We start from the raw sequence: 12,175 nt of genomic DNA, 5'->3' as shown, positions 1-12,175 counted from the left end.
TGCTACTGTTGGGAAAGGGGGATCCTTTTCGTGGTCTGGAAGCTTCACAGAAGCCCTTTTCCCTCCTAAACTTCCCCAACCTTGAAGGGTGAGACTATCATCAACAGCTTCCACCTGGCACTGAAGCAGGGTTCTGTCATGCAAACAGCTTCTGGCTGGAAGCCTGCTTGTTAGCTTCCCAGCCCTCCTCGAGGTGGAACTGGGAAGTGGGTAGAGGGAGAAGGCCAAGGGAGGAAGCTGGAGAGCATGGGGGGAAGGGGACCACCGGGGGTTGGGGAAGGAAGCATGCAGGGGCAAGTCTGTTCCTCCCCAGCTAGGCTCTGGCTGTCTGCATGGCCAGCTTAGAATTTTGAAAGCATCTCTGTTGGTTAGCCATACCCGGCCAACTTCAGGTTAACTAAATCATGTGCCCAAATTCCACCCCTAAGCAAGAGGCTTCCTACTCCTCTTTGGGGTGATGGGTGAAGGAAGAAGGTGCAGGCACCAGACTGTGGCGGGCATCCTATCTCCAGCCTCCTTTTTTTCCAACCTGTTGCTCCTCTTCCCCAGAGCCAGCCAAAGACTGTGTGCCTGTGCGTGAGAGAGAGAGAGAGAGAGAGAGAGAGAGAGAGAAGCAGCAGGGGCTCAATCCCAGGGCACTGTTTTCTGATTATTTTCAGAGCAACAAGTAGGCTGGTGAGGAGGCCCAGAGCCTAAGGAGAGACACTAAAAAGGGCAGTAGATGAACAGTAGGGGTTGAGGGTACACATTTGAGAAGCACCTTTACATTTGATGTGACAGGGCTTCCTTGTCCCCAACCCTGTTCTTTACACCTGTGTTCCAGAGTTAAGCCCTAAGCGAACTCGACCCCCAAGCAAGGGGTGAGTAAAATTCTCTTAGTTTTCTGGTGAGAAAGGCCATTCCATAGGGTGGCCAAAGGCTGGGAGGGGACGGATGGAGGCCGAGGGGACCCACGCGCCCTCTGCATTTTCGCTGTGACTGCATTTCTTTGGTGGGTTTACACTCACCCATCTGGCATGATACATAAAGGAAATGTGGAGCCTGAAATCTCCAAGGCCTGGAGAGATTTGGGTGGACGGGGGGCGCTCTAGCTTTCCTCCTAGGGTTAAAGCGCACTTCCAGGAAACCATTGAGACCACGGCGCCTCAACCACCAGAAAGCCTCGTTGGGCCTCCCTTCAGACCCCATCCCAGCCTCTGCCCGGGGAATGAGAGGCTCCTTACCGTATCCACCTTCCACACCCAGCAAGAGGTCCTGCCCCGAGCCTTCCCCACCATCTCCTTCTCCACACCCCTGATAGGGTCAGACCGGCAAGCGCTGTTACGCTTCTCCTGTCGAGCCTGAGAAAAGTACCTCATCGAGGCTGGGACTTCTAAAAAAACATAAAATACTATCCAAAAGCATAAGGTGGTGGGGATTGAGCGGCCGCCAGCCCGCCTCCCAAGGCCATTGATTGGAGGAGACGGGTCCGAGCAGCTCAAGTTCTCCTTGAGTCGCATGATTGGGTGGAAGAACAAGTCTCCACTCTCCTGCAGCGCTGATTGGTGCCAGGTCCGGCCAGCCCCCAGTCTCGTGATTGGCGGGGACAGCCGGAGCCCCCTGGCTGCAGCATGATTGGTCCAGCCCGGCGGCCTGGGTCGCTCTGGATAACCTGGAGGGTTGAGTGCTGCGCCGCGCCCAAGCCGTCGCCCTCCCGTAGCCCGTAGTCCCGGCCCAGGGCGTAGCGCCACATGGCTGCGCCGGAAGGGTTGCGGCAAGGCTTGTCTCAGTTGCCCCGGTAGACCTCGATCTTACTGGCTTTGGCCAGCATGTCAATTATGTGCGCCTCGAAGTCCGCGTCGTGCACACCCGTCTTACGGAACTCGCCCGCGTACCGGTTGTTCTCCCAGTAATGGTGCCAGTTGCCCCGGCTGTCGGCCCCGAATCCGTACACATTCACCTGCGGGGAAGCGCAGGGAGGGCCGCTGCGTCGGTGACTGTGGACACAGGCGCAGGAGGGCCTCTGATCCCTCGCGCCCTGGACTACGCTGGGCGGGGCGCCGAGAGGGGGCGCAGGAGGATACCCTGGTTAGCTGACAGGCTCATCAATTCCCGGGTGAGGGAGACATAAGGGACATCCGGGACTGGCATTAAGGATACTGACTCCCACAAGGTGACTTGTTTCCCTTTCAATTAATTCTGTTCCCCCTACCTGATTACATCGAGAACTAGCTCAGTTTGGGTCTAGTTTATGACAGCTCCCCAGTATTTGGTAACTTTTTAATGCAGCCAAGTGCTCAGTACCACACCTTAGAATTTACTGGGAAAGGTGAGTGTGCTTGGGCATGAGCACAGACCTCGTGTGGTTCCTTGAATGACTGACCTGTGTTCAGGGCCAGCAAGGCCAGAGTGCTCAGCCAGGCGACAACCATCAGGCTGAAATTCAACTAGTGTTCCCATTCTATTCATGTTCATGGTTACTTTTTCTTTATGGCACTAGCTTCAAAGGTAACAACAAAGTGGAGTCCATTCTGACTCATGGAGAGCCTACAGGACAGGGTAAAAGTGTCCTATAAGGTTTCTAAAGCTGTAATCTTTACTGTCACAGACTGCCACGTTTCTCCCCTGGAGATAGCAGCCAAGCGCTTTAATCACTGTACCACCAGGGCTCCTGGCATCCATGGCAGTAGAATTCAATCTGCTTTTAAAGTAAATTGAACTTTTATGACTTGATTTCCGGTTTGGTACAATCAAGACAGTGGTGAGGTTTGAGAAATGCAGATCTACACATCATAGCCCAAACATGGGGGACATCAAAGCTGCTTGGTTTCTGCCTACAAAAAGCCATTCCCCTGGGGGCGCTCTAAGATCTGAGGATGGCATGCCCTCTGTTCTGTGGGCCCCGGTTTTTCCTACCCACCTCATCACACACATGCAAGGCAAAAAAGAGCACCAGCATCCCTGTGGAAGGGTAGCGTCCGTGATGCTCCGTCCACCGGTCATGGATGTACTTGAAGAAGGCGGGGTTGTAGATCTGGACCTGGAGGGAAAAGGGCAACAGGTACGCGAGGGGCTTTTGGGGCCCAGAGACCCAGGCCAGGCTCTGGGCGGCTTCTGCCAGTTCCTCCATGCCTGTTGGCGGACCTGTGCCTGCTGTGTTCTGCTTCCTGACGTCTGCTAGGGTCAGGCATACCAAACAGTGGAGACTGTAAAGGTTCTAGAAGGGAACTAGGACCAGAGGACCAGACACAGCACAAGTGAGACCAGCATGGAGGTAAGAAACTTACCTTTTCTTTGTCTACTCGAAGGAAGGATTTCACTGGGGCGTAGGTGCTGCAAGCAGACAGAAAGGTCATACTTCAGATGGCCCTGTAGGACCTAGGCACATCTTTCCACCCCACAGGCCTGAGTGGTGACAGCCTCATAACAGACCTCCCTGCCTCCAGGGATCTCCCACAGCACCTTCATCACCTGCTCAGAAACCTTCCGTGGCTCCCCCTGTCCTTCGAGGTGGAATACCTGGGGCTTCTGTTACCTAGCCCCAGCTTTTCTTCCTACACTCTTTGCTGGGAGCTCTCCACTTGAGTCAGCTGATCATCTCAAACCTACCATGTCTGTCCCATTCCTCTGCCTAGTATGACCTTCTCTCTACTCAGGCTTGGTGGAAGTCCCACCTGCCCTATTAGCTAGCCATGACCCTATAGCACTTATTTAATTCTATTTCTCCAAAAGATAAGATGATGAACATCCTAAAGCCAGGAAATTGTATCTTTTTAAAAAAAAAAAAAAATACATGGTGAGACTGAAAGTAGATTAGTGGTTGTCTAGGACTTTAGGGGTGTGTGTGTGTGTGGAAGGAATGGGGGTAACGGCTAAGAGGTATGAGTATACGTCCATCAGTCTGTTGTACTGTGGTGGCTTGCGTGTCGCTGATGCTGGAAGCTGTATCACGTGTTTCAAATACCAGCACGGTCACCTCAGTGGACAGGTTTCAGCAAAGCTTCCAGATTTAGAGCAGGAAGAAAGATTTGGTGATCCACTTCCCAAAACTGGGCAATAAAAACCTTATGGATCATGACGGCACACTGCCCGACTTGCTTGCTCTGGACATGTCCCCAGAAGGGATCCACTGCTGCAGGAAGGTACTGTGTTTGGTGCAGTAGAGGGTCAGTGAGGGAGACCTGAACATGCTGCCAGTTGTGAGGATGGTGCAGACTTAAGCAACGTTTTGTTCTATCGTACATAAAGTCGGCAGTCAGCTCACTGGTAGCTAACAACAGGACTGGGGGTGGTTGTGGAGGGAGGTGGGGGTGATGGCTAAGAGGCCTGGGGTGTACCGTTTTGGGGTGATGAAAACGTTCTAAGATTAACTGTGATTACTGCACAACTCTGACTATACTAAAAGCCACTGCGTTGTACACTTTAAATGGGTAAATTGTATGGTATGAGTTAGATCTCAATCAATAAAGCTGTTGGTAAAAAATGGTGAACTGTCAGCCAGCTACCCAGAGGGACCAAGTAGTTGAACCTGTGGGCTCGGGACCATAGCCACAGGGGACATCAAGCTCAATTGGCATAACATACTACACAAAACATTGTTCCACCTCCTACTTTGGCAAGTAGCAATTGGGATCTTAAAAGCTTACAAACAACCATCTAGATGCCATGATTGGTCTCTCCTGGTCCAGAGCAAAGAAGAATGAAGAAAACCAAAGATTCATGGAAACAATTAGTCTTAGCAATTGGTACACTATGCGATCCTCAGCCTATATGACTATGAGACCAGAAGAACTAGATGGTGCCCGGCTACCACTGTCAACCAGTCAGAGCGGGATCTATGTAGGAGATCCTGGATAGAGAGGGAGAACAATGTGGAACAAAACTCAAAATCATTTGGGAAAAAAAACAAAAAAAGGAAGACTAGGTTTGCTGGTCTGATAAAAGCCTGGTGGAACCACTGAGACTATGGTCTCTAGCTGCCCTTCAGGTCTGGAATTGAACCCATACCTGTGGCTTCCAGCCAAACAAAAGACAGGCATATGAGTTGAACATTTACCTGAGGTAGATACACTACTTGGAGAGAACAATCACGGGAGAAAGAAGGGCTGATTATGCACAAGGAGACAGCTCAGGGGGCAGGAGTGCATGGAGGGATGGACACAGGGAAGAGGTAACTATCGGGAGGAAGTAGAAGGGGAGCTATTGCATTGGGGTAAACTGTCAATGTCATCAGACAATGTGTATGTGAATTGCTGTATGGAAAGTGAATTTACTCTGTAAACTTTCACCCAAATCACAATTTAAAAAAAAATGGTGAACTGAGTATCTCATGGCCCCCAGCTATGCTGGTGCAGCTGCTCCCCAAGGAAAAGTGCTTAGAAGGCAGTCTTCTCACAGTTAGGAGCTACCCCCTGGAATGGAGACAAGACAGTCCTTCCCTCACCTGCCCATCACTAGGATGTTGGATGCCTCCATGCAGGAGGTGGCACAGAACAAGCTGTGCTCCAGCTAACTCACCATTTTGGGCCCTCCCTACTACTGCCTCTCCCCTCCTCCTAAGCCTTCTTGGCCGAAGAGTTCTGTGAAAGGAATTCTCAGATCCAGTCCTAGGAAGGATCCACCCAAAGTGCTCTTGACACCCCTATTCCACTCCCAGGGAACAGAGAGGCTCACAATCGGATCTGCCCTGTGGACAGGGCGCTGGCAATCCACAGTAGGTCCAGGGCCTTGAAGGGCACCAACACGAAGCTGACGTTGGCGGGCAAGTTCTTGGCGCTCTCAGGGTACATGAAATGGTGGGTGGTTCGGCTGCCAACATCCTGTTCAAATCCCACAGTCGGTGCCTGATTCATCCTGCAGGGACGAAGGTGATGGTGAGAAGAAACCACTGAAACCGGTTCACGAATGTTAGAGGATAATTTGGCGCTATCCATCAAAAATGTAAATGGGTGTACACTTTGACCCAACAATTCCATTTCTAGAAATCTATAAAAACAGTTGCACATGTGTCTAAAAACATGCATACAAGGACATTCCTTATTGTATTTACAACAATGAAAAGTGCTAAATATCAAACAGTAAATAACTTGTTAATAAATATTGGCACATTCCTTTCATGCTGGAATATTACATAGCTGTGAAAAGTAAACACAGATTTACATGTGCTGATAAGAAATAACTCCATGGCAAAAAAAAAAAAAAGAAAAGAAGGTGGGGACCAGGTTTGCTGGTCCAATGGAGCCTGGTGTAACCACTGAGACTATGGCCCCTAGTTGCCCTTCAGGTCTGGAATTGAACCCACAACTGTGGTTTCCAGCCAAACAAAGTACAGGCATGTGAGTTAAACATTTACCTCAAGTAGACACACGCCCTGGAGAGAACAATCATGGGAGAAGGAAGGGCTGCTTATCCACAGGGAGATAGCTCAGGGTGCAGAAGAGTATGAAGGGATGGACACTGGGAGGAGGTAACTATGGGGAGGAAGTGGGAGGGGAGCTGCTGCATTGTAAATTTTGGTCAATGACATTGAGACAATGTATATGTGAACTGCTGTATGAAAAGTGAATTTACTCTGTAAATCTTCACCCAAATCCTAATAAAAAAAAAAAAAAAGAAATAACTCCATGATCTATTCGATGGGTTATGAAAGGAACAGAGAAGGTGGATAGGTATGGTGCCAGAACCAGCAGGAAAGTATCTCTCAGCTGCCTGGGGTATAGAGATAGGTAGCAGGAAGCAGATGAGTAAGATCAGTGACACTCAAGTTGGCTGGGACCTGGGTTGAGAGCTGGTGCCAAAGCTCACTCTAAGAAACAAACTTCACTTTGCCTGCGTTGGAGAGGACAAGCTGGTCCTGGAGATCAGAGGGCTGCCGCTGCCCCCAGATTGGCTTCTGAAGACCCAACATCTGCCTTTTCCATGGAGCTGGCAGCCATAGCTTGCATGAGGTCCTTCTTTGGCCAGTGTGCCAGGACCATTCTGCCTCCAGATGGCCCTACTGCAGAATCTCTACCTCCCTTAGTTTGCTCCCACTTGCTGGCCAGGCATCAGTTTCCAAAAGTCTGGGAATGAATGGAGTAAGAGGTCCAAAAAGACATGTTTCCAAACCTCCAAGGGGAAGGGAAGGAACGTGGCATTCTGGGGACAAGGTTTTATTTTGAGGCTGTGACTCATTCTGGAGCGGCTAAGGCCTGGAAGGAGGCCAGAGCAGGATGGGAGGATGAGATGATCTCTGCGAGTCAGGGCCAAGCCTTCTGGAATCCTATCTGTCCCTGACTTGGGGACATTAAGAGCAGGGCAGGATGGACATGCACTCTTGTTTAGAGTTTGGTGCCGAGTTGCCTACTCTCTCCCATTCATTCACATAATATTGTGACATGTTTACCGGACTGCCTGGGTGGTGTAAGTGGTTAACCCACCTGGCTGCTAACCGAAAGGCTAGAGGTTTGAGTCCACCCAGAAGTGCCTTGGAAGAAAGCCCCGGCAGTCTGAAAAACCAGCCACTGAAGACCTGACGGAACACAGCTCTGTTCTAACCCACATGGTCACCAGGAATCAGAGTCAACTTGATCATAACTCGTACTGGTACTGTCTGTCAGGCAGTGCTGTAGGAATAGTGGGATCTCTCTATCTGCAGACCAGCACAGACAGGAACAGCTCAGTTCCGTTTAGAGTAGGGAGGGGGTATAGGAAGGAGGAAACAGCAGGGGGACAGGTGGGAAGAGCCATTGCCTCACTGTAACTCAGCTCTCCCAGTAGGTGCGACATCGGTCCTGCTTCCAGGACGGGAACCACCCTCGTTGGTTCCAAACCAAAATATGCCTACAAGCAAAGAGTCACCTCCACCACCATCTGGCTCCTTCTATGGACAAGCAGGCAGCCAACTACGATCTGGATCATGACTTCCAGGAGGCAGCCTGGGTCCACTGCAACAGCACACCTCTTCAGCTGGACCCTGCGAGGGAGCATCTGTGGATTCATTTCGGCAGCCTGGCCTGCCCAGGTTACCGAAGCAGCCGTGCCTTTTGAGCCCGCAGTGTTCTAACCCTGGAGCTTCCAGCCATTGCTGAAGAGCCTGGTGAAAGCTCCCACTCAGTGAGGGGACTGGAGAGGCAGGAGTTGCAGGCACTTGGGAGAATCTCATTTTTCTTGGCTTCCCAAGTACCCCAGGTGTTGCACTGGAGCAATGGCAGCCTCATTCCCAATTTCAGCCACCAACTCTGCACGGAGAGGCCTTTCTCCAGCTCCTGGCTGGCCTCCGGGTGCCAGCAACTGAAGGAGGGGAACAATCGCGAGTGGCTCAGAATTCCTGGATGGGGCCTAGTATCCTCCTCTCCGTCCACCCCCACACACACCACTTCCCAACATAAGAAAGGTTTCGCAAGGAATGCGAAAGCCTCAGAGACATATTGCTGCTTAGTGTTGCTATGGAGACAGCAACAGTTTCTAAGACAAAGCCCTTCCTCCTGCCTCCTGGGAAACCTGGCCTTTCTGCAATGCTCATCCTAGGAGATGCTTAGTGAAAACTGGGCATTTTCAGTGTCTGTATCCTTAAGGCTCTTCCTCCACCAAAGGAGTGGGGTGGAAGGATCCTGCAGTGGCATTTCCTGTCTTCAGCCAAGGGTAGGAGGAAGTCAGAAAAGCCACAGGCTTAGGAGCAGAAGGAGCAGCTCACATTCCGGTCACATCAACATGCCACTCCCTGCTCACACCCAGGCCTTCACCGCTCTGTGCTTTTGTCTTGAACGAGCCCCAGCCCCCTCCCAGCACACGTGTTGAATGAATGACTCGACTAGGCAGAGCCCCCATAATTTTAACCTAAACCCTGTGAGAGGCTTGTAAGGAGCCGCAGCCCAGACCAAGCCCTGGGAAGCTCCCTCTTCTCCCCAGGCCGCCTGTCTTTTGTGAGTCGGCCAGCAGAAAGAGCCAGCTGTCACTGTGAGCAAGACACTCAGTTTGCTGTGGAGTCCTCACTCCCTGCCCAACTGCTGAGGGGTGGGCTGATAGGAAGGACCTCTAGTGGGAGTTTTCACCAAGCAGCAGCCAGGAATCTATTTCAGCTCTTTTCAGAGGAATTCAGAGCCTTGGGAACTGAACACAGGCCTCAAGCAAAGTTTGCAATCAGAATTCTGCAGTTTCATCCAGCCCAGAGAGACGTGAACCTGTTGTGGAAGGTTCTGAGTGCCCGAGCAGTGTTGGATCCGACAACATCCCCCGGCAGCTGGCAACTCCTAAACGACCAGGCAGGTCCAAAGGGAGCCAGTGCCCCTCCTGAGGGCTGGTCCTGGCCCACCCCCAGGCTCCCCAGGGCTCACCTCATGATGAAGTTGTGCCCGTCCACATCCTGCCCGTAGCCAGAGCCCCGCAGGTTGCCTGAGTTTCCCACCACGGCACAGCGCCGACACTGGTGGGGGTCCCGGAAGCGGTAGGGGTTCTCGCCCGGTACTATCTGGAACAGCTTCTCCAGCACCTCGTTGGTGTTGTGTGACTTGAACTGGGGCTGCAGCATCTGTGGAGGAGAGGGGAGATGCGAAGAGAGGAGAGAAGGGGGTGTGAGCAGGGAAGGCCTCCCCCACCGCCCTCACCCTCCAGTGTCTAAGCCACACAGGCCGGTCTCTTGATCCAGGGCTGTCAGGATTGTCTCTAAGGGGTGAGGGCCCCCCCACTTGCTCAACAGCAGCAGGCTCCCAACTGTTAGGAGACCCCGCTGCTTGATGGCCATCAAGCCTCTGAGGTGCACCGGAGGCTCTAAGGGTCTAGATGCTGTCTTCTCATTCTTCAAGGAGCTGCAGACCAGAGCCACGCAGCAGAGACACTTCCTGGGATAGGCATGTATGCAGAGTCCCTGCTCTGCTGGCCTCCTGGCAGCTCTGAGTCACACACAGAGCAGTCTATGTGGAAAGCCCTCGGGGGTGGCAGGGGCTCCTTCCCAATCAGCCTATAGGGGGCGCCGCTGGGACTCAGCTTCCTGTCACTGCAGCAACAGTATTGCAGTGCCTGAAGCCACTCTCTGAGCCCTCGGTGGGGTGGGGAGGCAGGGAGACAAATTCTTCCAGAATCAAACTGGTCCCCTGTACTCCCTCCACCGACCACCACCATGAAACCAGAATCTAACCTCAGTCTGGAGAGGGAGCCTGGCTCTAAGGTAAGAATTCTTAAATTTATGGCAATGGGGGAGGGAGGGGCGGGTGGGGGTGGGGACAGGGAGAGGCAGTTCTGCTGAGTCTCTGCCCGGGACATCCTTGGCTCTGAATCAGCTGCTGCATCCCTGTGGGCAGGAAGCATCTATGCCTGCCCTACTTGGACACCACTGAGACCTGTTAGCCCTCTGAACCTGGACTTCCCCCTAAAATGAGAGCTATGACTACGAATAACAGGCCCCTTACAGGGCTCCAAGGCTGCATGAGGAAGGGCCCAGCAGGGTCCTTAGGGGCTCTGGCAGTCCAAGCTGGAGAGGAGGTTATGTGGAGTTGCTCTGATAAGCCTGATAACAGGTGTTCATCCTTTCAGCATCCCTGAATGTGAGAGAAAGGATGTCACCACCCTCGACACTTCCCAGCTGGGAAAACCAAGGGACCCCAGGCTGCCTCCCAAGTACCCAGTGGGGAGTGCAGGCAGCCAGACACCCACTGGCCCCTGGTAAACACTGACGCTGCTGCACCCTCCGCCCCCGAGATGATCAGATGGCTCTGGTGGAACCTGGGGAGGGATGCTGAAGATGGAGGGCAAGGGGAGGGGACTGAAAGCTGCGGAAAGACGGAAGGACCCAGGGCAGGGAGGACCGGCCTCAACAGGCCCAGCACACCTCCCCTCTGCCTTCCTCAGCTCCCAGCGTACAAGGCTTCTGTGTCCAGACTCGACTCGGAAGAAAGTCTTTTCAAGTAATTGTAAAGAGTCAATTGGTGGCATGCATGGTATTTAAAATTACTTTGAGCCAACATTTATAAATTAGGCTATTTTAGGAAAAAAAAAATTCTGGATTTCTGGTTTCTCTTAAAAGGTCAGAAGATCCAGCAGCAAATGGCCATATTCTTGCCCAGTGGCCGTCACTGGAGCTGAGACGCGCTGCCCCCTTGGTAAAGGGCAGGTCTCCAACTTCCTGTGGTCTTCACTTCTAGCTACCTTCTTACCTGTGACTGGTTTCACTTGTTTACGTCTCCTACCTGGCCCAGCGGGCATTTCTGATCTACACCATGCTTGATCCCTACACGCACAAGAAAACATGAGTTCTCTCCCCTTCCAAGGAGCTCTAGTGGTGCAGTGCCTAAGGCATCTGACTGCTAACCAGAAGGCTGTCAGTTCAAACCCACCAGCCACTCCTCGGAAGGCAGGTTGGGCAATCTACTTGCATAGTGATATCGCCTCGGAAACCTAAGGAGGGGCCACTATGAGTCAGATCCGACTCGACGGCAGTGAGATTGGTTTGGTTTTTTTCCCCTTCCAGGCCAAAGCCCAGCTCTGCCCTTTACTAACCACCTGCCATCCTGTCTAGTGGCCTCGTCAAACAGGCCTCAGCCTTGTCAAGGTTCTGGGGCCATAAGGCAGAACAGCACAGATCCAAGAGGGTTTCTGGGAGTGGCCCCAAAGCAGGCAGAGAGAGGGAGGGGGGCAGCAAAAGGGTGGCAGGAGGGGCAACAGAGCTCACCATCCACCACCTCTGCACGTCCGGGGGCAGATCCATGTTCTCTCGGGTCCAGACTGGGGAGATGTTGCTGTCGAAGTGGCTGTCGAACCAGTTAGAGGCCCCAGTGTCACCCATGCAGCGACGGCATGTACAGCTTTTGCCCACAAGCCCCTCCTTGCTGAGGCGCTGCAGGCCGGCATAGCCCGGCACCAGCTTCACCCGGTGGGTGCCCCCCAGGGCCCCCGAGTCCAGGTAGGGCAGGGCGGCCATGCTGTGGTGTGAGTAGGTGAAGAGCAGAGACATAATGAACACCAGCAGGAAGGCCATGGAGAGGAACCAGACCCGCAGGGAGCACTTCATGGTGCGAAGTGGCGAAGGGCTGGGCCACCAGCCTGGCGGGCAGGTGGGGGTCACCGTGGCCACTCCTTCCCCAGCCCACCGAAGGGCCAGCCACGGCGTAGCCTACCTATTCTGGCACCACATGCAAAGAGCATAGGGGCACGTGCCGTGGCAGGGGACAGCGGGAGAGGTCCCACACCACCTTTCTCTTAGTTAAGAAGAAAGCGAGGTCAG

General features: G+C 52.9%; 1 protein-coding gene across 1 annotated transcript; it reads right to left on the bottom strand.

Annotated features, from left to right (window-relative positions):
* Nucleotides 1-1,765: 1,765 nt before the first annotated feature.
* On the bottom strand, nt 1,766-11,962 carry ST3GAL2 (ST3 beta-galactoside alpha-2,3-sialyltransferase 2). Its single transcript, XM_007940347.1, has 6 exons — nt 11,624-11,962; nt 9,294-9,487; nt 5,653-5,832; nt 3,267-3,312; nt 2,900-3,019; nt 1,766-1,939 (listed from the first exon to the last, which is right to left on the bottom strand). Exons 1-6 carry the CDS (start codon nt 11,960-11,962, stop codon nt 1,766-1,768), a joined length of 1,053 nt encoding a protein of 350 aa, XP_007938538.1.
* Nucleotides 11,963-12,175: the final 213 nt, after the last annotated feature.

Source organism: Orycteropus afer, unplaced genomic scaffold (genome assembly GCF_000298275.1).
Source record: "Orycteropus afer afer isolate SDZICR_OR568_19922 unplaced genomic scaffold, OryAfe1.0 scaffold00067, whole genome shotgun sequence".
Taxonomy (NCBI): domain Eukaryota; kingdom Metazoa; phylum Chordata; class Mammalia; order Tubulidentata; family Orycteropodidae; genus Orycteropus; species Orycteropus afer.
This window is presented reverse-complemented; position numbering and strand designations above follow the sequence as displayed.